Source organism: Bombina bombina, chromosome 1 (genome assembly GCF_027579735.1).
Source record: "Bombina bombina isolate aBomBom1 chromosome 1, aBomBom1.pri, whole genome shotgun sequence".
NCBI lineage: Eukaryota > Metazoa > Chordata > Amphibia > Anura > Bombinatoridae > Bombina > Bombina bombina.
The window spans coordinates 1,144,946,938-1,144,974,084 of NC_069499.1; the positions used below are offsets into that span (position 1 = coordinate 1,144,946,938).

The following is a 27,147-nucleotide window of genomic DNA, read 5'->3' on the forward strand; positions in this document are numbered from 1 at the left end:
TAGCCCATAAAACTCTTAACTACTGACTTTTAAATGTGGCAGGAGTCTTGACAGGAGAGGGTCTACCGCTCACTTCTTCCAAGACTCGTAATACCAGCATTAGACAAATCCCATTAAAAAGATAGGATACACAGTTGACGTAAGGGGATTTGCGGTAGCCTCAAGTCACGGAAGAAAAGTGAGCGGTGAGCCTCTACCTGTCAGACTCGTAATACCAGCGTTAGGCAAAAAGCAGCGTTGGGACCTCTCAGCGCTGCTTTTTAAGGCTAACGCCAAACTCGTAATCTCTGTGTTTGATATTTATGTTAGACCATTATATATGTCTGCCCTCCTATTACGCTTAGGCTTTATATTAATATATCGTTCTTACCAGCCATAACTTGGTGGTAAACAATGTGATCAGGGCTGAAGCTCATATTTGTTAGGGTTATCGAAACTTCTATATATGTAACCAAGCTTTTTAGCATTACTTTGAAGGAAAAACAAAACAGAGTCCAAGAACTTATCTTATTTAACTACCAACTACAGAAAGCCACTTTAATACCTCTACCTCATTGTGGTACTGTTGATTTTACTACTATACCTGTATGTTAGTTAGGTTCAACATTTTGTATAATATGAAATTGCTCACAAGGCTGTTAGCAATCAATATGTTTATATTTTTTAACTAGGGCTTGTAACTCTTTATTCATATAGCTTAGATATTATTTATTCTCTCCGCCCCCCCCCCCCTATTTACAGTTCTCTGAATGTATCTGTTCGACACCAGAGAATAAATCGCTGTTTCTTTCAAAAGCACCGCCACTAATCTCATTTCATGTCCTGTTGCAGTAATGACTGAAATTATGTTATTATTTTGGTTGTTTTGGGTAAACTTTATGTGAACAGGGATTAGCATATTCAGCTGCCATACCACTACAGTAAGGGGTTTAATAAGTGAGCCTTTCATTTTCTGGGGGTCAGATATCGGTCCAAGGGTCCTGGGCGGTACTGGGTCCAGCGGAATGTCATAACCAGTTGTCATACATTTGGCTATGTTTTTTAGTTTTCTATATACTTCCCCTACATATGCATGGGTATGTGTATACATTTATGTTTATATATATATTTGCTGACTGTTTTGATTCCCGGCTGCCGGTCATATGTAGCCTATTGTGTTTTTACCTCTCCTATTTTTAAACCATCTATTATACTGAAGATACTGCAACAGGTCCTTATTTTATTTATTTATTTACATAAACAAGTGCAACATGAGGATGACATCATCGTTATTAAGCATGCTATGGCACAATATGTTTTTGCATGGGTTAAATAAAGGATATGCCTAATTCGTATGGTTCCTTATCCTTACGATGCTATGTAGTATATGTTCATGTATCTACTAAGTACTACAGTTCTATTTCACTATTATGTATTGTGCTTGTTTGCATAATTTTGTACTTTGTACATTGACATGATTAGCTGTATGTTTTGATTTAAACATTGTTGTCAATGTTCAATATATTTGAAAAATGTAATAAAAACGTATTATAAAAAAAAAAGAATAAAAACAGCAATTTCCAATACAAAAAAAAGCCCTAAAAGAGCAATTTCTCATACATTTTATACTATGCAGCTACTATAACAAGTCAGTGGAAACATTAAGGTAAAAACTATTTACAGTACACTGTTCCTTTAATCTGAAGGCTCCCTGTTACATTGTTAGTGTAAAATGACAGAAAATGGCAGTATTAAAGGAATAGTCTAGTCAAAATTAAATTTTCATGATTCAGATAGAGCATGCAACTTTCTAATTTGCTCCTATTATCAGTTTTTATCTGTTCTCTTGCTATCTTTATTTGAATGTAAGGTTAGGAGCCGGCCCATTCTTGGTTTATCGTCTGGGTAGCTGATTGGTGGCTACATTTAGACACCAATCAGAAAGTGCTACACAGGTGCTGAACCAAAAATGGACTGGCTCCTATGCTTACACTCTTGCTTTTTCAAATAAAGATAGCAAGAGAATGAACAAAAATTGGTAATAGGAGTAAATTAAAAAGTTGCTTAAAATTGAATGCTCTATCTGAATCATGAAAGTTAAATTTTGATTAGACTATTCCTTTAAATGCAATTGGCAGCAACTAAAACACAAACGTTTTCTTTTGTGAGTCAAACATTGCATACAATTAAAATAAATAAATAATATCAAATGTGCTTCATCCCCATGATATACTTTGTTGAAGAATTACCTAGGTAGGTAGGTGTCTGGAGCACTACATGGCAGGAAATAGTGCTGCCATCTAGTGCTCTTGCAAATGGATAACATTCTTGCAAAAACTGCTGCCATATAGTGAGCCAAACATGTTGCATGCTCCTGAGCTCATGTCCCTACTTTTCAGCAAAAGATACCAAGAGGATGGAGTCAATTTGTTAATATAAGTAAATTAGAAAGTTGTTTAAATTGTATGCTCTATCTGAATCATGAAAGAACATTTTTGGGTTCCATGTCCCTTTAAATGTTTTTTTTTTTTTTTTAAATAGTTTTAACTTTAATATATTGTTCTTCTAGCTTTTACTCTGTCTCACAACATATTTAATAGGGGTCCCCCCCAGAATGGTAATATTAGTCTACATCATTAATTCTCTGTCCCTTTTATTGTGAGAAACCAATGCTATATTGATACAATTCATAGGTTATAAGTCATATACCAACGACCCAAGTATACAGTAATTTATTTAAACTATAATGCATGTATCTAACCATTATTAATGTGGGGTCTTTTTTACAGCACTCACCACATATACATCACAACCAAACTGTGAACACTCTGCCTACCCCCATATCCCTGGCACTGGTGAAATGCTTGCTTGTAAAGCTTTCTAGAACTAAAGTATACACTGTTTTAAACTATTTTTATTATGTTGTATGCATACTAATATATAAAATAAATAAACCATATTTAGGATTAAAGGACCATTAAGTGCATTACACTTTTATAATCAACACATTCATAGTAAAAAATAAAGTAATGCAATAACACTCTGATTTTCAAATGAGCAGATCTGTTTCTGATATACATATATATTTTTTTTAATTTTAAGCCCTCTGTCTCATGTGACAGCCATTAGCCAATCACAGACTTATATATGTATATACCATACCGTGAACTTTTGCACTTGCTCAGTAGGAGGTGGTGCCTCAGAAAGTTTACATATAAAAAGATTGTACAACATTTGATAAGTAAATTAGAAGGTTGTTTTAAATGGTGTTCTCTATTAATATTATGAAAGAGATTGTTTTACTTTAGTGTCCCTTTAATTGTGATTGCTTTATGTATAGCTGTCATTCTTTAATTATCCTAAAATACCTAGTTAAAATGTACTAATGGTAGCTAGCTGGTGATTGGAGGCTGAACATAAATATCTTGTCATTAGCTCGTTCAGTGTGTTCAGCTACCTCCCATTGGTGCATTGCTGCGTCTGCTCCTTTAACAAATGATAGCAAGAAAATTATGCAAATGTTAATATAGAAGTGAATTGGAAAGCGGTTTAAATGACATGCTCTGTCTGCACCATATACCTCAGTGCTTGTCCAAAGAATCAGCCACTATTTCTGTGAAGAACTGAGTCCATAAATTACTACTGTGTACATACTGCCTTCGATCATAACCCTCATTCTAGAACTGAATAAAAAAAACAACTTTCATATGGTTAGCATGAAAACAACACAAGAATCAGGCGATATAAATAGGACTTTTTAAAAAAAAAAAAAATAAAGAAAAATAAGTGGGTGTGTGGGTAAGTTTTTAAATCAAAATGAAAACATAGTCGGCCCTTCCGTTTTGTGTTTGTAATACAACTCACGTACCGTCATTCCTTCATGATCATATAAACAAGTAAATTAAATATATTTCATATGCACAAGAAAGTCAAATGGCTACAACGTGTGAAGACCTGCTTTGCCCAATTGTTAGCGATGCCTAGTTGAGTTTTGTCCGAGTCACATAAAGTTTTTTGAAGAAAAAAAAAAAAACCTCTGTCTGATCGCAAAGTGGGCGTGTCCAGGAGAACCAGTAGCCTAGGAAGGTAAGAATCCGACTAGTGCAGAGATCGCTTGGGGAATGTGAGGGGTACACCGGGGATTAGGCCTGTGTGGAGGGCAGTCGAAGTAAATAATGTAGCACCCTTTTGTATCAAGATAAATGTAAATTTATTTATAGTGCTACTGATGTAAAGGATGTAATCAGTGTATGAAATACTGCACTATGTATTTACATTCAGTATGTATGTAAATAGTCTCAGTTGTACTTTACCCTCCACTACTTGAAGATCTGTCACAAAATAACGAGCACACAAATGGTTGTGGTTTTATTAACCGCTAAAGTTATACTATAGTAATAAAGCAAACCGCATTTGGTGGCATTTTATAATGCGTTGTATTTTTAACTGATGTTGCTGTGCTTACTAAAACAAGGTTTTAGTTTATGTGCAAGTCAACCAAAGATATGGGGGAGCTGCCCTTATCATCCAGATAGCAATTGATCATTGAGCATCATTTTGTGCCCAACCACGTGTTCCCTATAAGTGTCATTATCAATGAAACACCTTTATATTAAAGGGACATACATGTTATAGCATGTAATTTTTCCAGTACTGATCCTAGCTCCCTGCATACAATTTTAAACACCTTTCCAAGTTACTTCTATTTTGACATTTGCTTCATTCTCTTGATATATTTTGTTTAAGAGTATACCAGGCTCAGGGGCATAAAGGTACTGCTGGGAGCTAGCTACTAATTGGTGGTTGCATATACTGTATATGCCTCTTGTCATTGGCGCACCAGGTGTGTTAACCCTTTCCTGCTGGGGTTAAAGTGTCTACACCGGAACAACTGTTCCGATGTAGACAATTTGAGATCTCGCGATCGTGCAAGTGATCACGAGATTTCAATGATGGGATTGTGTCAGGGGGGCATCCCTATGATGCTAGGCATGCGTTCTAGACCGCGATTCCATCAGGGAAGCGCCAATGGCTTCACCCGCTTAGGACGTTGTATTCCGTCCATCAGTGTTAAAGCCCAGAAAAATTTGGACGGAATACAATGTTGTAACGGCGTTAAAGGACCAGTAAATACATTAGATGTGCATAATCAACACATACATGACAAAAAGACAATGCAATATCACTGTCTGAACTTCAAATGAGTAGTATATTTTTTTTCTGACAAATTTCAGTTATGTCTATTTCCACTCCCCCTGTACTATGTGACAACCATCAGCCCATCGCAAATGCATATACGTATATTCTGTGAATTATGCACATGCTCAGTAGGAGCTGGTGACTCACAAAGTCTAAATATAAAAATAATGCACATTGTGTTAATGGAAGCAAATTGGAAAGTTGTTTTAAAATTTGCCTGCTCTATCCGAATCATGAAAGTTTAATTTTGACTTAATTGTCCCTTTAAGCTTACTCCCAGTAGTGCATTGCTGCCTTTAATCCCCCTCTTTCGCAAAGTATACCAAGAGAAGCAAATTTAACAGTAGAAGTAAATTGGTAAGTTGTTTAGAATTGTATGAATGATCAAAATTTAATTTAGACTTTACTGTCCCTTTGACTTAATACTTAAAGGGACACTGAACCCAAATGTTTTCTTTCGTGATTCAGATAGAGCAGGAAATTTTAAGCAACTTTCTAATTTACTCCTATTATCAAATCTTCTTCATTTTCTTGGTATCTTAATTTGAAATGCAAGAATGTAAGTTTAGATGCCGGCCCATTTTTGGTGAACAACCTGGGTTGTTCTTGCTGATTGGTGGATACATTCATCCACCAATAAAAAAAATTGCTGTCCAGAGTTCTGAACCAAAAAAAAAACTCTGCAAAAGTATTTTAAAATAATTTTAAAAAATTAGGAAAATTAGTTACTAAGCTGTGCTGTCTGGAGCAGCTAACTCCACCCCCCTTATCAGTGTTTAGACGCAGATATTGTATTTTACAGCTTCTAGGCATGCTCCAACAGATAATTCCTATTCACTTCTGCATTTTACCAAAACAAAGGTGGCTATAGCTACAGCCATAGAAGGAAATGTGTGGGGGGGAGTTAGAGCTGTACAATTCAGAAACTAAAAAGAAAGGGTTAATGGCGAGGCACTGCAGTATAAATTTGCAGGTAAAGTAATTAAAGTACATCCTATATTATAAAAGACAAGAGTTTGTCTGAAGCCGTCATGCGCAGTTCAGACAAACTCTTGCCGCTGATCGCACGCGCACCCTTGGCCAGCTGTTGATCGCACGCGCAACCCACTTAGCATGTTTGTTAGCACTTTGACCCCCCTTGCTGCGCACGCACACTCACAAAACTGATTTGAGCCAACGCGCACGCGCACGCGAACCCTAGCCGCCTATCACACCCTCGCACTAGCCGTTGACAACCCACTTAGCCTACTAGCCTATCACACAATGCGCACGCGCACGCGAACCCACGCGCACGCAACTAGCCTAGCCGCCTATCACACCCTCGCACTAGCCGTTGACAACCCACTTAGCAAATAGCCGTTGAAAGCAGCTGATCAGAGACAGGGGAGGGGAGAGAGGGAGACAGGGGAGAGGGAGACAGGGGAGAGGGAGACAGGGGAGAGGGAGACAGGGGAGGGAGACAGGGGAGAGGGAGACAGGGGAGAGGGAGACAGGGGAGAGGGAGACAGGGGAGAGGGAGACAGGGGAGAGGGAGAGAGGGAGACAGGGGAGAGGGAGAGAGGGAGAGGGGGAGAGGGAGAGAGGGGAGAGGGAGAGAGGGAGAGGGAGACAGGGGAGAGGGAGACAGGGGAGAGGGAGACAGGGGAGAGGGAGACAGGGGAGAGGGAGACAGGGGACAAGGGAGACAGGGGAGAGGGAGACAGGGGAGAGGGAGACAGGGGAGAGGGAGACAGGGGAGAGGGAGACAGGGGAGAGGGAGACAGGGGAGAGGGAGACAGGGGAGAGGGTGAGAGAGACAGGGAGAGGGAGAGAGAGACAGGGGAGAGGGAGACAGGGGAGAGGGTGAGAGAGACAGGGGAGAGGGAGACAGGGGAGAGGGAGAGAGGGAGAGAGGGGAGAGGGAGAGAGGGGAGAGGAGAGAGGGGAGAGGGAGAGAGGGGAGAGGGAGAGAGGAGACAGGGGAGAGGGAGACAGGGGAGAGGGAGACAGGGGAGAGGGAGACAGGGGAGAGGAGAGAGGGGAGAGGGAGACAGGGGAGAGGGAGACAGGAGAGAGGGGAGAGGGAGACAGGGGAGAGGGAGACAGGGGGACAAGGGAGAGGGAGAGAGAGACAGGGGAGAGGGAGAGGAGACAGGGGAGAGGGAGAGAGAGACAGGGGAGAGGGAGACGGGTGAGAGAGACAGGGGAGAGGGAGACAGGGGAGAGGGTGAGAGAGACAGGGGAGAGGGAGACAGGGGAGAGGGTGAGAGAGACAGGGGGGGAGAGAGAGAGACAGGGGGGGGAGAGAGAGAGACAGGGGGGGGAGAGAGAGAGGGGGGGAGAGAGAGAGAGGGGAGAGAGAGAGAGGGGGAGAGAGAGAGACAGGGGAGAGAGAGAGAGACAGGGGGGAGGAGAGAGAGGCAGGGGAGTGAGAGAGAGACAGGGGAGTGAGAGTGAGACAGGGGAGTGAGAGTGAGAGAGACAGGGGAGAGGGTGAGAGAGACAGGGGGGAGAAAGAGGGGAGAGAGAGAGATAGGGCACAGAGAGAGGGAGAATATAAAAATAAACCACACGGCCCGTGTGAACGGGCTTTAGGACTAGTATTATTATATTTTGTCTCTATCCCAGCTTGTTTTATGTCCCTTTAAATTTGCTTTTTTCCTTAGTATTCTTTATTGAAAGCTAAACCTATGTAGGCTCATAAGCTAATTTCTAAGCCCTTGAAGGCCGACTCTTATCTCAGTGCATTTTGACTTTTTTAGATCTAGACAGCGCTAGTTCATGTGTGTCATACAAATAACACTGTGCTCACCCCAGTGGAGTTACCCAGGAGTCAGCATTGATTGGCTAAATTGGAAAAAAAAATACATGCTGTAAAATGTATACCCCTTTAAAGAGAAACTGAACCCAAATGTTTTCTTTCATGATTCAGATAGAGCATGCAATTTTAAGCAACTTTCTAATTTACTCCTATTATCATTTTTTTCCGTTCTCTTGCTATCTTTATTTGAAAAATAAGGCATCTAAGTTTAAAAAAAAAAAAAAAAGCTTAGATGCCTTATTTTTGAAATAAAGATAGCAAGAGAATGAAGAAAAAGTGATAATAGGAGTAAATTAGAAAGTTGCTTAAAAGAAAAAATTTGGGTTCAGTTTCCCTTTAAAGGGGTATACATTTTACAGCATGTATGTTTTTTTTATATTTTAGCCAATCAATGCTGACTCCTGGGTAACTCCACTGGGGTGAGCACAGTGTTATTTGTATGACACACATGAACTAGCGCTGTCTAGATGTAAAAAAAATTAAAATGCACTGAGATAAGAGACGGCCTTCAAGGGCTTAGAAATTAGCTTATGAGCCTATATAGGTTTAGATTTCAATAAAGAATACTAAGGAACAAAGCAAATTTAAAGGGACATAAAACAAGCTGGGATAGAGACAAAATATAATATGTACTTTAATTACTTTACCTGCAAATTTATACTGCAGTGCCTCACCATTAACCCTTTCTTTTTAGTTTCTGAATTGTACAGCTCTAACTCCCCCCCCACACATTTCCTTCTATGGCTGTAGCTATAGCCACCTTTGTTTTGGTAAAATGCAGAAGTGAATAGGAATTATCTGTTGGAGCATGCCTAGAAGCTGTAAAATTCAATCTCTGTGTCTAAACACTGATAAGGGGGGTGGAGTTAGCTGCTCCAGACAGCACAGCTTAATAACTAATTTTCCTAATTTTTGAAAATTATTTTAAAATACTTGCCAGCAATTTTTAAACATTTTTTGTATGCAAACTATTTTAACTTAATTAGCCCTTTTAGGATATGCACAGATCTTAACCTGTTTTATGGCACTTTAATGATAAAAGTAAATTGGTTACCAAAAAGCATTTTGGCGTGGCTGGCATATATATATATAGCATCCCTATACCTTTAATGGAAAGTGGTAGTAGAATGCTTTAATTTTTTTATTACTTTATTTATCATGTAATCGGTTACGTTTTATATCTAGTATTAACTATTATCACTTGTTATTGTATATTTAACCCCTTAACGACCAAGGACGTACGCCACACGTCCTCAAAAAAAATACACTTAATGACCGAGGACGTGTGGCGTACGTCCTTGGTCTGGAAAGCAGCTGGAAGCGATCCTGCTCGCTTCCAGCTGCTTTCCGGTTATTGCAGTGATGCCTTGATATGGAGGCATCCTGCAATAACCCCCCTTGGCCATCCGATGCAGAGAGAGCCACTCTGTGGCCCTCTCTGCACCGGACATCGATGGCCGGTATCGTTGGTGGGTGGGAGCTTACGTGTGAGGGGTGGGCGGCCATCGATGTTGTGTATGGAGTGGAGGGGATCGGGGGCGGGACCCACGGGGGCGCGCACGGGAGTTGGAGGGCGGGCGCGTGCACGGGGCGGGAGCGGGTGGGAACCGCTACACTACAAAAAAACATAGTAAAAAGTATTAAAAAAAAATAAAGTTTAAACTTTAAAAAATATAATCTAAGGGATCTGGAAGGGGTGGGGGGTTGGTCTTGGTGGGGGGGAAAGCTACACTACAGAAAATTGCTTTTTTTTTTTAATAAAATGGCAAATTTTTTGCAAAACTGGGTACTGGCAGACAGCTGCCAGTACCCAAGATGGCGCCCATTAAGGCAGAGGGGAAGGGTTAGAGAGCTGTTAGGTGGGGGATCAGTGAGGTTGGGGTCTAAGGGGGGATCATACACATCAGCATATGTAAATATGCTTCTTCTTTTTTTAAAAAAATGGCCAAATACCTTTTTTTTTTGTACTGGCAGAGTTTCTGCCAGTACTTAAGTGGGGGGGGACAATTGTGGGGTGGGGGAGGGAAGAGAGCTGTTTGGGAGGGATCAGGGGGTCTGATGTTTCAGGTGGGATGCTGAGCTCTACACTAAAGATAAAATTAACCCTGCAAGCTCCCTACAAGCTACATAATTAACCCCTTCACTGCTAGCCATAATACACGTGTGATGCGCAGCGGCATTTAGAGGCCTTCTAATTACCAAAAAGCAATGCCAAAGCCATATATGTCTGCTATTTCTGAACAAAGGGGATCCCAGAGAAGCATTTACAACCATTTGTGCCATAATTGCACAAGCTGTTTGTAAATAATTTCAGTGAGAAACCTAAAATTGAGAAAAATTTAACTTTTTTTTTAATTTGATCGCATTTGGCGGTGAAATGGTGGCATAAAATATACCAAAATTGGCCTAGATCAATACTTGGGGTTGTCTACTACACTACACTAAAGCTAAAACTATCCCAAAAAGCTCCCTACATGCTCCCTAATTAACCCCTTCACTGCTGGGCATAATACACGTGTGGTGCGCAGTGGCATTTAGCGGCCTTCTAATTACCAAAAAGCAACGCCAAAGTCATATATGTCTGCTATTTCTGAACAAAGGGGATCCCAGATAAGAATTTACAACAATTTATGCCATAATTGCACAAGCTGTTTGTAAATAATTTAAGTTAGAAACCAAAAGTTTGTGAAAAAATTTGTGAAAAGTGAACGATTTTTTGTATTTGATTGCATTTGGCGGTGAAATGGTGGCATGAAATATACCAAAATGGGCCTAGATCAATACTTTGGGATGTCTACTAAAAAAAAATATATACATGTCAAGGGATATTCAGAGATTCCTGAAAGATATTAGTGTTCTAATGTAACTAGCGCTAATTTTGAAAAGAAATGGTTTGGAAATAGCAAAGTGCTACTTGTATTTATGGCCCTATAGTTTACAAAAAAAGCAAAGAACGTGTAAACATTGGGTATTTCTAAATTCAGGACAAAATTTTGAAACTATTTAGCATGGGTGTTTTTTTGTGGTTGTAGATGTGTAACAGATTTTGGTGGTCAAAGTTAGAAAAAGTGTGTTTTTTTCCATTTTTTCCTCATATTTTATAAAATTTTTTATAGTAAATTATAAGATATGATGAAAATAATGGTATCTTTAGAAAGTCCATTTAATGGCGAGAAAAACGGTATATAATATGTGTGGGTACAGTAAATGAGTAAGAGGGAAATTACAGCTAAACACAAAGACCTCAAAAATGTAAAAATAGCCTTGGTCCCAAACTGACAGAAAATGGAAAAGTGCTGTGGTCATTAAGGGGTTAAATAAATCTTAAAGTGACCGTAAACATAAAAACATTTTATCCATGATTGTGCAGTATGTGCACAATTAATTAATACAATGAGTTTCTCACCTTTTAAAAACAATGTTTTCTATATACTCCTCCATTTATAGAAAATCTCTGCTGGCTGGTGCAGTTTTTTTTAAAAACTGTATCACAGTGTTATTCTCTAATCACAACCTGCTTAAAGGGACAGTCAACACCAGAATTTTTGTTGTTTAAAAAGATAGATAATCCCTTTATTACCCATTCCCCAGTTTTGCAAAACCAACACTGTTATATTAATACACTTTTTACTTCTGTGACTAACTTGTATCTAAGCATCTTCTGACCGCCCCTAATCACATGCCTTTTAGTTATTATCTATTGACTTGCATTTTAGCCAATTAGTGCAGTGTCTGCCACTAGCCACGGGCGTGATCACAATGCTATCTATATGGCCTACATGAGCTAGCTCTCCCCTGCTGTGAAAAGTAAATAAAATAGAGGCGGCCTTCAAGGGCTTAGAAATTATCATATGTGCCTTCCTAGGTCTGCTTTCAATTAGAATACCAAGAGAACAAAGCAACATTGTTGATAAAAGTAAATTGGAAAGTTGTTTAAAATTACATGCCCTATTTGAAAAATGAAAGTTTTTTTTGGACTTGACTGTCCCTTTAATAACACCATTTAGATAAATGCAAGCACGCTCCCAAACTGAATGAAGCTGCTGGGCTACTTTATCCAGCACTGGAGCATGCTACTTTTATCCGAATGGCACGATCGACCAGGTTTTGTGCCAGAGAGATTCTCATCTGTAAATGGAGGACTTTTGAGTTACATACAATTATAGAAACATTATTTTTAAAAGGCGAGAGGTTCATTGTGCTTAAACTGCAAAATTATGGATACAAAGTTTTTATGCTTACTGTCCCTTTAAAATGCTACAGAAGTAAATGAACTGTAGGTGATTTAAGGCTTAAAGGGATACTAAACCCAAATTTTCTCTTTCATGATTCGGATAGAGCATAACATTTTAAAGTGAAGGTAAAGTTACCTTCATCTCAATCTTGAATATAATACTTTGCTCAAAATGAATATGACTTTCATTCATGAATTTATTTAATTCTAAATCTAAAGAAAGTTATACCCGTTTTTACTCACTGTTTGCCGGTCCACAAATTCAACCCGATTTTTTTTTTTTCTGTGCTGATCACATTCTTAGAACAGCCTATTGAAAATCTGGCCGTTAGGCGGCCATCAATTAACGTCATCCTCCTCCCTTATGAGCTGCGCCTGCGCTATATTTTTTAGTCTAATCAAGGATTCCCTGCGCGCCCCGATTCGCGCATGCATAATTTTCATAATAATATTTAATTTATATATATATTAATTAAATATTATTTTTATTAGTTTGCCGAACACACTTATTTATGTGTAATACTTCCATAATTACATGTATTGAATAAATTCGCCGGTGAGCGCATGCGTAGTAGAGAGCTATGTTGCAGATTTGCGCATGCGCAGTTCAAATGGAGCATAGTGAACGCGCTTCAGAGGGATGTACAGAGCGGGTGGGACCGCTCTATACGCCAAACAACAAAAAAGCAGGAAATAGGGTTTGGGAGGAGCAAGTAATAGAAACGGTAGGGAATTATAAATCTATATATTTTGAAAAGTTAAAACTATATAGAGCTAATAAGTTAGCGATTAGCTAATGTAAGGATCAAAAGAAGCTTTGATATGTTCCTGCTCAGAAAACTTTACCTTCACTTTAAGCAACTTTCTAATTTACTCCTATTATCAATTGTTCTTCGTTCTCTTGGTATCTTTATTTGGAAAAGCAGGAATGAAGGCTTTGGAGCCGGCCTATTTTTGGTTCAGAACCCTGGATAGCGCTTGCTGATTGGTGGCTACATTTAGCTATTCAATCAGCAAGTGCAACCTAGGTGCTGAACCTAAAATGGGCTGGCTCCAAAGTTTCTATTATTGCTTTTTCAAATAAAGATACCAAGATAATGAAGACAAATTGATAAAAGGAATAAATTAGAAACTTGTTTAAAATTACATGCTCTATCCGAATCATGAAAGAAAAAAAATGTGGGTTTAGTATCCCTTTTAAAGGACCATTAAATACAGTAGAATTGCATAATCAAAAAGTGCACAATAAAAAGATAATGAAATAGCATTTAAATGAACACTTTTCATTTCTAATTTCAAAATGTCCTTCAATTTGCAACCTTCAGTATCATGTGACAGTCATCAGCCAGTCACAGAATCATATAAGTGTATACTGTGAACTTTTGCACACACTCAGTAGTAGCTGGTGCCTCAGAAAGTGTGAATATAAAATTAATTTTTGCAATTTGATAATGGGAGTAAATTGGAACATTTCTTTAAGCTGCATGTTCTATCTGTATCATGTTTAAAACAAAAGGCAAAAAAAAAAAAACATTTCAGGTGTTGGGGAAGAGATATATAGGAATAAGGAATACAATAAGGGAAAGGGAAGGGTCAAGGATGTTTGCAAATGTACAGAATGTAATGAGTAAGCTATTATATTAGTTATTTGTAGAGCCACTTGGGGCTTTCCTTTTAATGTACAGTATAGGGCACACTACTTATGTATCAGGCTTGTTAAAATGCTTCAGTTATACAATTTACCAACAACTTATAATACCTGATCTAGAGTTACCGACAGTGTGGGACAAAGCGCAAATGAATGTGCTGCTTGCAGTCAGTATAACTTGACGCTTAAGCTGGCTCAAAGTAATCTCGGATCAGAAGTGTCAAATATTACTTGTTTAAAAATTATATATAATGTTGTGTCTAAGTTTGCTACATTTTTTCTTCCTTCTATTATAGAGACTTATGTTGATAACATTTTGTTTCAGCATCATGGTAAATTTAATTTAGATAATTTTGTTCTGTGTGCCCCATTATTATAAATGAAACTGTGTAATCATTCATGTAGATATGACCTACAGATATTGTCTCTATATTTTCAGTTCTAGAGATTAACAATGCAAGTGCTCCACTGTAGCTGCTTTAGATTGTGCAATAATAAATGTTTTGAAGTGATGGTATATATGTATATATCTTCCCTATTATCATTATTTATTTTCTTCTTTGAAGGTTTCTCCAACATGTCTGTTTTTCGCTCTGGTGTTCTAGTGTTGACTTCTCCTCTCTCTGCCCTATCTGTGAGGTTGACACCCATATTGGAATCTGCTGCCAAAATTGTTCAGGACACATTGTATGTGCATCTACAACCAGGACTTGTTTTGACTGGATGCGCACAACCTAACTCTACCTATGTGCCTGCTACCTCTGAAGTCTGCAGCCTCATCTCCAAACTGTACTCTGATGCAGATTTGCACAGCAACCTAGATATCCGAGTACTTTTAACTAACATCAAAAACCAAAGTACCAATCAACACAATTTATCTTCAGTCCAGAATCTTTCACATCCTCCAGAAGTAGTACTCACTGACTTTCAAACTAGCGATGGTGGTCAGTATAACCCGGCAAAGCAACAACTGGAACGTTATGCTACCAACTGCTACAGTTGCCATCCTAACTTGATATCAGTTCTTCTTTATCCTGATTATGGACTTTCTGATGAAGGTATTCTTCCTGAATATGTAGACAATATTGACATACCTCTGGAGAGTTTTAATGATGTTGTGGTAGGAGGAACTTTTGATAGATTGCACAATGCTCACAAGATCCTACTAAGTGTGTGTTGTTTGCTGGCTGAGAAACGTCTCCTCATTGGTGTCGCTGACAAAGAACTGCTGGAAAGTGAGTATTTTATCATATAACTTTGACAGATGTATATGGAACTTATAAGCCAGACATAATATTGAGTAATTGGACAAATAAAGCAGAGTGTGGTGGATCTGTGAAACAAAAGCTTAAATGGACAGTCTAGTGTAATAATACAATGCTTTATTTTGTTAAAATGGACACTCAAGTCAAAATTAAACTTTTATGATTCAGATAGAGCAGGCAATTTTAAACAACTTCCCAATTGTCTTCCATTGACAAAATGTGCACAGTCTTTTTATATTTCACGTTTGAGTCACCAGCTCCTACTGAGCATGTGCAAGACTTCAGACTATACGTATATGCCTTTGTGATTGGCTGATGGCTGTCACATGATACACTAGGAGTGGAAATAGACATAACTTTGAAAATTGTCAAATAAAAATCTACTACTCATTTGAAATTCAGAATAAGTGCTGTTGCATTGTCTTTTTATCATGCATGTGTTGTTTATGCAAATCTACTGTATTTACTGGTCCTTTAAACACTTTATTTTTAAACAAATTCCCTTCTGTAAAAGGGTTTATTACAGTCAAAGTTGCCCTCCTGAAGCAACCTTTTTGCTCCAGATGAGAATAAGGTCAGTGACTGGAGCAGATGAATGTAACCATACTTCTTACTTGCCTATCAGTTATGTCCTCTTCTCGAGAGAGACAGGAACACTATTGATTATGTATTCAACCCTAATACAGGATTTAAAAACATAGTTAAAGAAGAGTTTCTTTAAAAATGTTCTAACACAAAAGAGCATTTTCTATTTACACTAGAATGTTCCTTTAAGCAGCCCTTATTAGAAGAACCCAAAGGTCCACAGTGTCCAACCCTTCCTGAAGAGCAAGGAGACACATGAGCTATGATCATCTCAAAAGAGAAAGTTTCCACTGAATTCTTGTTTGTGACTGTGTAGAAACTCCTGCTGTCTTCATTGTTTGTATCAATGACTCAAGCTGGCCTTTAGCTTTGTATGTAATCTGTGTTTGTAAAGTTTATCACAATGAAGAATACCGAATGCTTCTGTTCAGGACATTACCACACGTGACTGGATCTTGCTCTAATAAACATTGTATAAGTAAGAAATAGCCTTAACAAATATTTCATCATAACAGATATTTGAATTTGAAACCATTTTCTTCCTCAGCTACATATACAATGATTCTACAATACGGGTAACTGCAGTCTGTTGTTTAAAAATAAGAATTATTCTTTTATTATTTATTTACTTTTTATTTATATCAAGGGAAACATTAAAGCCCCCAAATTTTCTTTCTTGATTCAAACAGAGCGTACATATAAAAACAAATTTCCATTGTGTTCTGTTATTAAATTTGCTTCATTCTCTTGGTTTCCAGGAAAAGCAATGCACTACTTGGAGCTAGCTGGACGTATTGGGTGAGCCAATGGTAAGAGGCATATATGTGCAGCAGCCAATCAGCAGCTAGCTCCCAGAGAGCAATGCTGCTGCTGAGCCTACCTAGGTATGTTTTTCAACAAAGGATACCAAGAAAGAGAAGCATATTAGATACTAGAAGTAAATTGTAAAGGATTTTTTTAATGTGCGTGTGTCGTGTCTGAACCCTGAAAGAAAAATGAATTTGCTGTCCCTTTAATCTACACACATTGATAGGCACCATCTGAGCTTTCACACACATACTATTTTACATAATAGTGAAAACAACCAAAGAAATCCTTTGCTTGTTTACATTAAAATAAATTTGTTAGTAAAACTTATAAAGCCCCACATTGAGCCATTCCTCTGTGTGTGTGCGCATGAATAAATGTATGTAAAGGGTTAGTATATACTTCATTATTTAAGTTGGTGATTACTCCAGCATTTATCCAAAAAAGCCCCTTTTAGCATCTATCATCTCAGATTTTTTTCTGGCTGATAACAGCACAACTGTCTCTTATCTTGAATGCATTGGTACATTAACGTTTTAAGTAGAAGCATTCTTGTAATAAATTTCCATGAGCAAAAATGCTTCTAGTAAAAGCTATTACAGTTTTTCAGCAGCATACGCAAATACGCAGTGAGGGACGGTGCTCATTGTGCCCCCCAGCCCTTAATTCTCTAAAGTGTTACCGCATTTTATTGTTGCACTATTGCTTGTTTATACAGTAACTATGTGTTTATCATCTGCAAAAGAATTTAACACATAGGTAAAGTGACATGAAATCTCAAATTAATCTTTCATGATTCAGATAGAGAATACAATTTTAAACAACATTCTAATTTACTTCTATTATCTAATTTGCTTCATTCTTTAGATATCATTTGTTGAAGAAATAGCCATGCACATGGGTAAGCCAACCACACAAGGCATCTATGTGCAGCTACCAATCAACAGCTGCTAAGCCTATTTAGATATGCTTTTCAACAACGGATATCAAGAGAATGAAGCAAGATAATAGAAGTAAATTGGAAATTTGTTTAAAATTGCATGCTCTTTCTACCATGAAAGAAAAAAAAATGTGGGTTTCATGTCCCTTTAAGTCAGCTCAAGAGCAGCATATCTAGTGAGCTGAGCCAAATACAAGAAGCATATATGTGAAGCCACCAATCACCAGCTAGTTCCCAGGACTAAATTACTGTTGCTAGGGTATGTACATATGTTTTTTCAACAAAGGATATCAATAAAACAAAGCAAGTTTGATAATTTAAAGTGTCTTAAAATCACATGCTCTGTTTGAATGATTAAAGTTTAACTTTGCCTTTCATGTCTCTAATATACCAGGTAAGATCCTGAAGGAGCTGATAGAGCCATACAACCAACGAGTAGAGAACCTGTCCCAGTTCCTGGTGGATGTGAAGCCCTCACTACTGTATGACATTGTGCCCATCACAGACCCTTATGGTCCTTCAATCACAGATCCAGACCTGCAGTGTATCGTGGTTAGCGAGGAAACGCGAAAGGGAGGAATGTCTGTGAACAAGAGACGCCAAGAAAATGTAACTATGATTTCAAATATTTATCTATAAAAAACTATCATGGTGCAAAACATTCAGCCACATATTATAACGCTGGATGAGCCACAAATTCATTTTCCTAGGTAAATATATATAGGTGGAAAACTCCGGAAAAGGTTTGGATTTCAGAATAGTTTGGATTTTGGAATATTTGTATCTTTAAAATGGGCAGCTTGGAAGGGGGTGGGACAACAATATCTTATGTCATTTAGGCAATATTTACATGTCCTAATACAGCTTATACATGCAACGTAAGGTTGTTTTATATCATTTCTATTACTTTTGTATACATAGTACCATCAGAAGCTGTATTTATATATATATTAAATTTATTAAATAGTTTGGATTTCAGAATAAGTTTGAATTCTGGATTTGGAAATAAGTATACGTATACATAATCTGTTCTTCATTAACGGTACATAAACATCTTTTGTAAATACGTTCAGCAGTTAGGGGGTACAGCAGTGTTAATGGGGCAGAAAACCCAAATTATTTTTTTGATGAATCAGATAGAACATAACATTTTAAACAACTTTCCAATTTACTTCTATTATCAAATGTTCTTTTTTTTCTTTTCTTTTTATATCTTGTTGAAAAGCAGGAAGATAAGTTCAGGTTTGTGCACGTCTCTGCAGCACAATTTGGTAGAAGTTTAGCAACAATGTTATACATTAGCAGGAGCATTAGATGGCAGCACTATTTCCTGTCATGTAGTGCTGCAGACATGTGCATACTACCTATCTAGATATCTCTTCAACAAAGAATAACATGAGAACAATGCATATTTGATAATAGGAGTACATTGGGAACTTTTGTATGCTCTTTGTCCTTAAAAAAATTAAATTGGGTTTCATGTCCCTTTAAATTAGAATACAGTGACCGTTGGGTCAGTTCCCCTCCTCTCATAAGCAACGGTAACTGTTAGACTATAACCTCCATATCGGTTTCTTATACTATTGATTCATTCTGTCTGTAATGTATTAAAGCAATAAGAGAAGACTTTCAAATTGTTCCAGTAGATATTCATGTCCCTATCAGCCAATGAGCATCTTAGACTCAGGTATCAGTAATGCACAAATATCAATTTCCTGCTAGTTTTAATTGTAATTTAATTTAGGCTTTGTTCATTCAAAAATATTTTATCTTCAATATACAATGAAATATTGGCACCATGTCAATTTAACGTTGAATAGTTAAAATCCAGTTGTACTTCTTGAATATCTTACAATAAATAACAATTTCCAAAAGATACTTTGACACTGGCAGTGAGGTTATATTTTGTTATTCCCTCTTCTGTAACCCCTTTTCTCCCTGTTATGTATTGTTGCTTTCAGTCTGTAACTATGCCTCTTCTATAACATTTTGCACAATGTTTTAAACTGTGCCCATCTTCTTCTTTTCTGTTACTAACTACATTTAGTTTGTGTTTATGATTGATTATTCTGTTGTGTTGTTCTCAGGGTCTTTGTGAACTTTTTATTCATGAGATCCGACTAATAGAAGATCCTTTGCACTCAGAGAATGAGGAGGAAAAGATCAGCTCATCGAGTTTCCGAAACCGGTTGCTAGGAACATTACTCAAGCCGCCATCAGTAAGAATTCTTCTTTGCTCTTTCCCCTTTCTTTGGAAAGTTTGCTACGCTAAAGGAACATGAAACCCCAAATTTTCTTTCATGACTCGGATAGAGAATACAATTTAAAAAAAGTTTCCAATTAACTTCTATTATCAAATTTGCTTTGTTTGCTTGTTACTCTTTGTTGAAGAGATATCTAGATGGGTAGTGTGCGCTTGTGTGGAGCACGACTAAGCAGGAAATAGTGCTGCCATCTAGTGTTCTTGCTAATGCATAACATTGTTGCAAAACTGCTGTGAAGTAGTACTGTACACTCCTGAACATACCTTCATGCTTTTCAACAAAGGAAACCAAGAAAACAAAGACAATTTGATAATTGAAGTAAATTGGAAAGTTGTTTAAACAAGTACAATGCCCCTTTAAATTAATTCAGCATTTCCATTATTAGCCTGATTTTTCAAATGCTTCTAACTCATGATTATGATTTCAAATTTAGCTGATATGTTTTATTTAATGGGTGACTGACATTTTCAAGAAAATACATTCAATAGTTTTGTACATAATTTAGTTTCTAGGAAGTTCGGCTTTTCAAAATTCTAAAATGATTGCTGAAACGTTTAGCCAGAGCTACAGCACAAATGGTTTAACAGATTGTTGTCAAATTTGGTAGAATGAATGCAAGTATGTGCCTTATATTTCAGATTGCAAATGGATTTAAATTGTATGAGATAAAAGCATTCAGAGTATATTCCTGTCGTTATTTCACATATCGGCATAAGATTTTTGTTATATGCAGATATGTATATCCAAACATACATAATTACTTATTTTGATTATATTCTTTGTTTAAATTATAAACTATTAGATATGTCTTTTAAAATGTCAAAATTGAAATGACAAAAACCCTTGCAAGTAGTAGTAGTAGTAGTCCTTGTAAGATAGGAATATCATATTTTATATTTATTTTCCAGTAGCATACGATTGTTTTTCCAATATAAACAAATACTAAAATCTTTTACACTTAACATAAAGCACTTTTATGGTTGGGCAGTTTCTCACATAATATTTGAAATTAAGTACAGTGGATTGATCTCTTGCAGGCAAATCCCAACATCCCTGCACGTCCCTATGTGATTGGTCTGACAGGGGGCAGTGGCAGCGGGAAGACATCCATAGCAAAACGACTCGAGGCTTTAGGAGCGGCCCTTATAGACTGTGACAAAATGGGACATGAGAGTTATAAACCAGGAGGGCCGGCTTACCAGCAAGTGATTCAGGAGTTTGGATCAGGTATAGCCAAGTGTGTGTTTGTTACTTGTATAGCCATCTGCCTTTTGTTACAATTTCCACAATTTATTTTCTTATCCATTTTGTCAGATATCCTTTGTGCAGATGGAAGAATTGATAGAAAAGCCATTGGGAGCAGAGTATTTGCAGACAAGGTGAAATGAAAATGATGTAACTGTTTAGCTTATGATCACTCTTTTTAATGACCTTTGTACTCCGTCATGGCTAAGGGCTCATTCCTTGTATCTGCAGGGAGGAACCAGGGTAAATAATTATTGTCTATTTGGAGTACTGCTTTTTGTCTTTCTATATACAATATGTATTTGTGTTTCTTCAGTGAACAGATGTGTTAAAACTTGTTTTCCATCCCTGTGAGTGTAAAAAAATACTGTCTTGGACACCCTTTATATAGATAAATTAATATTGAAACTTCAGAAATATGAGTAATAAACAGAGAGCAAATAATCCTTGAGCACGTTTTTATATTTTCCCTTTTAAAGGACAAATAAATACAGTAGAATTGCATAATCAACAAATGCAGTTAGTCTGAAGTTCAAATGAGTAGTAGAGTTTCAAATTTACATTTTCTGCCCCTACATCATGTCATAGCTATCAGCCAATCACAAAATGTATATACTGTGAATTCTTGCACATGCTCAGTAGGAGCTGGTGCTTCAGAAAGTGTGCATATCAAGATAATGTAAGTGATTTGAAAAGTTGTTTGCAATTGCATGCTCTATCAGAATCATGACAGTTTAATTTTGACTTTAGTGTTTCGTTCAACATTTTTTTTACATAGATCTTTTGTTGTAGGAGCAATTGAAGCGCCTAACGGATATTGTGTGGCCAGCTATAGCCCAGCTTGCCAGAGAAGCTATAGAAGAAGCGGCTGCTCAAGGTACATGAATATCAGTCTCACCTTTACATAATAAAGCAACGCAAGCTATTCTTTTGTAATAATCAATAATACATTGTATATTTTATGTGGGAATGCAGAATCCTGACCTACCTACATGCAATATTGATTGGTATGTACAGGAGCTCATTTATTGTCCACAGCAAAGGAGATGAGCTTTGCAACACTAAAGAGGGTTTGCAAGTGGTGTGTCCCTAGTCTGAGTATCAAGCTCCTCTGTGTCATGTTAGGGCAAGATAGCTGCTTGCTCCTTTACCACCACCTAGTGGACAGGTGATTTTCCTCTCAAGTTTTGCCCAGCTTTTTACTGGAGAACAGGTCACTCGTTTGCAAGAAAGAAATCTCATCTATGAAAAGTGTTTGTTTCTCCTAATACTACCTTTACAACATTTCCAAGTTTGACTACACTTAAGAATAAAGTGCATATACGTTTTAGTCACTTGGTCAAAAATTGCACGTCAAAGGGTGGGGGGGCCCTGATCAATGGTTAAGTCAGGAGCCCCAAAATGTCTAGTAGTGGCCCTGCTCCTCATTTGAAAGAAGAGCTGTTATTTCCAAAATACAGTTTCATTTCCCAGTGTTAGTTTTTGTTGGGGATATGATTTGTTAGCTGCTTTTATATTATTTATATATGCACAATTTCCTTTTAATGTACATGTGTAGTGTAATCCTTTCCTACAAAGGACATGCCATGTTGAGATGTCCTTTCATTAATGGCAGTAACCTGTTTTAAATAGAAAGTGTAATCTTAGTTGGTTTAAAGAACAGCACTTTTTGATAGGCATCTATATAAACCCCGTGAATTCATATAGGCTTATTTAGCTTTGAATGATACTGTTTTGCAGTAGTTAGAAAAATAGCAGACAACATAGGAGTACTGCTTCTCATCTGATATTATGTGTTTAGCATTTATGAATGGCTAGTGAGGTTATTTGTAATGTATAATTTCATTATCTGGTAGACTTTAGTGACACATTTGTGCTGCTTTGCAGGAATTTCGGTGTGTGTGCTGGATGCAGCTGTTCTCCTGGAAGCTGGATGGAATGATATGGTCCATGAGGTGTGGACAACCGTTATACCTGAAAAAGAGGTATGTATGGCCTTGTTATGCCAAACAGCCCAAGCAGGGGATTGGTGTATTATTGTTCTATATACTTATTTTTATTGATATGTGATTCTAGATACATGTGGTGGATTCCAGTTTTTTTTTTAATCTATGTTAAGATGTTTTTATCATGATTTGGATCACTTGATGTGAGGATAAAAATCAATGATTTTAATTTTTTTTTTTTTTTAAAAACTGATTTTTTTAAAAATAAAATGCTTTTTGAGGAAAAATCTATCTTAATATATTTTCTATTTAAGATACATTATAATCTAAAGGTTATTCATCCTGAAATATAGATTCGTTTTTCATTTATATAGCAAGATGCTGTATTCATGGCTGTAATTTTTTTGGTAAATTAATTCCATTAATCCATTCACAATGTCATGTTCTCCCTCAAGGTTTCTGTCGTTATTTTGGCCAATTTTTCTATCTTGATGATATTATTACATATTATTGGTTTTGTAGTTCTGAAAACTGTGAATTTGTGTCTGCAGAAATAACATGCCCCTGCTTCACAGCAAAAATGTTATAAAATAAACAAATATAGTTGAGAAATTGACCTTAAAGGGACATAATCACGAAAGGTTGCTTTTGGGTTTTAGATAGCATACAATTTTCAGATGTACTTCTATTATCAAATTTGCTTTATTCTCTTGTTATTGTTGAAGGAGAGCAATGTTGTATTGGGTGAGACAGTGACAAGCAGCTAGCTCACAGGAGCGCATTTCTTCTGAGCCTACCTAAGTATGCTTTTCTACAATGGATACCAAGAGAATAAAGCAAATTGGATAAGAGAAGTAAATTGCAAAATTGTTACATATTGTTTTTTCTAACTCCCAAAAGTTAAATATTGACTTTACTGTCTCTTTAATACCATTGCTCCCTTGCAAATCTATGTACACAGAATCAACCCATACTAAGTTTCAAGAAGCTCAATGAATAGAAGATTGTTTAGAGTGGAATCTGCATAAGGACCTAAGTGTGAGGAGGGGAGGGCAAGCATTAAAAATAAAACTATTGAAATTGTTATTATTATGGTAATGGTTATTTGTCTTTAGTTAAAATAAAACTATTTAAATTGTTATTATTAATGTAATCATTATGTTTCTCCTTCCAAAAAAGTACAGCTGAAAAGTTGATCAAATATGAATGATTAACCTAATTAATTGAGGATAGTTCAACTCCCAATAATTTCATTGATTTCAATGATCTATTTATGCCTATCTAATAATATATAACCAAATCAGTAATGGTCTGATATAACTGGAAAAATAATTTGAAAAGTTATTAATCTAAAAATGAAAACCATGATTTAAATCTATTTAAATCAGTCTTACTGACTAGTAATTTAAATTGTGATTTTAAAGGGACAGTCTACACCAATATTGTTATTTTTTTAAAAGATAGATAACGCCTTTACTACCCATTCCCCAGCTTTGCACAACCAGCATTGTTATATTAATATGGCTTATAACATTTACACCTCTACATTTCTGCCTGTTTCTAAGCCATTACAGACAGCCTCTTATCACATTCTTTTTTATTAGTTTTTCACAAGACTGGGCTAGTTCATGTTTTCCATATAGGTAACGTGCTCGCTACCATGGAGTTGTGCAAGACACAGCACTAATTATCTAAAATGCAAGTCAGATAATAAAAAGCCCTGAGATAAGGGGGCTGTCTGCAGAGGCTTAGATACAAGGTAATCACAGAGGAGAAATGTATATTAATATAACTATATTGGCTGTGCAAAACTGGGGAATGGGTAATAAAGGGATTATCTATCTTTTTAAACATTTTGGAGTAGACTGTCCCTTTTTAAATCATGATTTAAATAAATTTCATTTAAATCAAATCCACCCTGATCACTTGCATAGTTTTAATCCACATTTTTGTTAAATATTTCTAAAAATTAGAATGCAACCAGATGATTGGGTAGCAAGCTACACAATTTTGTAGTAACAAGAAAATAGAGAGACGGACTCAACTGAGACAGAACAAAAGCTGGAAAAACTTCTGTGCTTGCTCATATCAGCATATCAGTCTGATTCTGCCCAATGACAGTCCAGTGCCAAAATACCAGGCAATTCTTCTCTGAACAAGAGTAAACCACAAAACCCAGACGTACGTTTCGGCCTCCCTTGGGCCTTGTCAGTGAGGTGCAGTTGCATCTCTCTAGGGCAAGGAGTCCACGTCTGGTTTCCTTTTACTCTTAGGGAGACCCAAGAGCAATTTGCATACAAACAAGAAAATAGAGAGACGCACTCAACTAAGACAAACAAAAGCTAGAAAATCTTCCGTGCTTGTATGTCTGGGGTTTGTTGTTTTTTCTTGCTCAGAGAAGAATTGCCTGGTATTTTGGGACTGGACTCTCAAAGGGCAGGGTCAGACTGATATTTTTTCTCTGTGAAAGGCATAGTGTGCTAAAAGAGACTGCACCCTGAGTGGCACTGGCCTTGTGAACAAGCACGGAAGTTTTTCTAGCTTTTGTTCAGTTGAGTGTGTCTCTCTTTTTAGCTATATAGCTATACATTTTTGGGTGTAAAATAATCGTGATTTATCACAAATCATCCCAGTCAGATATATAATTAATGCCTCACACGTTTGCAGGCTGTAATACGAATAATGAACAGAGATGGAGTCAGCGAAGATGCAGCTATGAAGAGGCTGGCTAACCAGTTATCCAACAGCCAACGTGTGGAACAGTCAAACGTGGTACTATGTACTCTGTGGGAACCAGAAGTGACACAACGGCAGGTAATATAAGTGATGTTACCATGAACTTATTTCTGCTTAAAGTGAATGTAAAGTTTCATCAATTAGTGCCTGGTTTTTAAAAATACTATTAAAAACAGGGGCATTTTCATTGATGAAACTTTACATTGCACCGTATTTGTAGAAATACTTACCTTTTACTTCTCCAAAGCCTGATCGCTGATCCCCCGCCTGCTTCTTCCTGCTGTACTTACACAGCAATGACGAAACCAGCTTCCTCCAATCACAGAAGGGCATCACGAGAAGGACGCTCTGGGGGGAAGCCATGATTGGAGGAAGCCGGTTTCGTCATTTCTGACGTAAGTACAGAGGAGCTGAGGGGGGGGGGGGAATCAGCGATTTGGAGAAGTAAAAGGTAAGTATTTCTACAAATACGGTGCAATGTAATGTTTCATCAATGAAAGTGCCCCTGTTTTTAATAGTATTTTTAAAAAAACGGGCACTAATTGATGAAACTTTACAATCACTTTAATGAGACATAAAAGAGGCACATTAACATTAAAGGGACAGTACACTGTAAAATTGTTTTATATTATGTATTTTCAATTGCTTGTTATACCAGCTGCAGAGTATAAATGTATGAACAATTGAAATTTCAGGTTTATTTGTGTATATGAAGTAGCTGGTTTTGTGCTTTTAAACCACAGCCTACAATGGGTTGAGCTTCAGGTAATATCATATCTCATTATGTTATCACTTTGTGTACACAACTTCCTTATATTATATTTGTCTAGAAAACTAAAGCTCAATACATAGAGGGAACAATGGGAAATTATCATGTTATTACTTAAAGGGACAGTTTAGTCAAAATTAAACTTTCATTAGTTAGATAGGACTTGTAATTTTAATCAACTTTCCAATTTACTTTTATCATCAACTTTGCTTTGTTCTCTTGGTATTCTTAGTTGAAACTAAACCTAGGTAGACTCATAAGCTAATTTCTAAGACTTTGAAGGCCGCTTCTTGTCACGTTTTTTTAATTGCTTTTCACAACAAGAGACCGAGTTTTGTGGGCCTATAGATAACACTGTGTCCACCCCCGGGGAGTTATTTAAGATTTAGCACAATACAGTACTAAATGCAAGTCAAAAGATAATAAATAGTTACAGTTGTGATCAGGGGGCTGTCAAAGGATGCTTAGATACAAGGTAATCACAGAAGTAAAAAGTGTATTAGTATAACTGTGTTGGCTATGCAAAACTGGAGAATAGGTAATAAAGGGATTATGTATCTTTTAAGACAATACAAATTCTATTGTAGACTATCCCTTTAAGTATCCTCCACCCCACTGGGAGTGTCATTTCTTCGGCAGACTGTGTTTACTTAGGCTATTAGCTGAGACTCCAGTATCAAAACTTTAAGTATAGGTTGGGATACCACAAGCTAAATCGGCTATTTCAAAG

General features: G+C 37.1%; 1 protein-coding gene across 2 annotated transcripts in view; it reads left to right on the plus strand.

Moving 5' to 3' along the window:
• Positions 1-4,022: 4,022 nt before the first annotated feature.
• The window catches only part of COASY (Coenzyme A synthase), a 115,620-nt gene continuing 92,495 nt past the window's right edge, over positions 4,023-27,147 (plus strand). Inside the window, exons 1-9 of one of the 2 annotated variants that reach the window (XM_053699232.1) lie at positions 4,023-4,065; positions 14,427-15,095; positions 17,852-18,066; positions 19,545-19,676; positions 20,759-20,948; positions 21,036-21,100; positions 21,759-21,843; positions 22,854-22,951; positions 25,580-25,726. In XM_053699232.1, the coding sequence (XP_053555207.1) occupies positions 14,438-15,095; positions 17,852-18,066; positions 19,545-19,676; positions 20,759-20,948; positions 21,036-21,100; positions 21,759-21,843; positions 22,854-22,951; positions 25,580-25,726 (1,590 nt within the window). In that variant the 5' untranslated portion in view covers positions 4,023-4,065; positions 14,427-14,437. Of the gene's footprint in view, positions 4,066-4,141; positions 4,184-14,426; positions 15,096-17,851; positions 18,067-19,544; positions 19,677-20,758; positions 20,949-21,035; positions 21,101-21,758; positions 21,844-22,853; positions 22,952-25,579; positions 25,727-27,147 lie in introns of those variants that run through there. The other variant, XM_053699241.1, reaches the window with a different exon arrangement.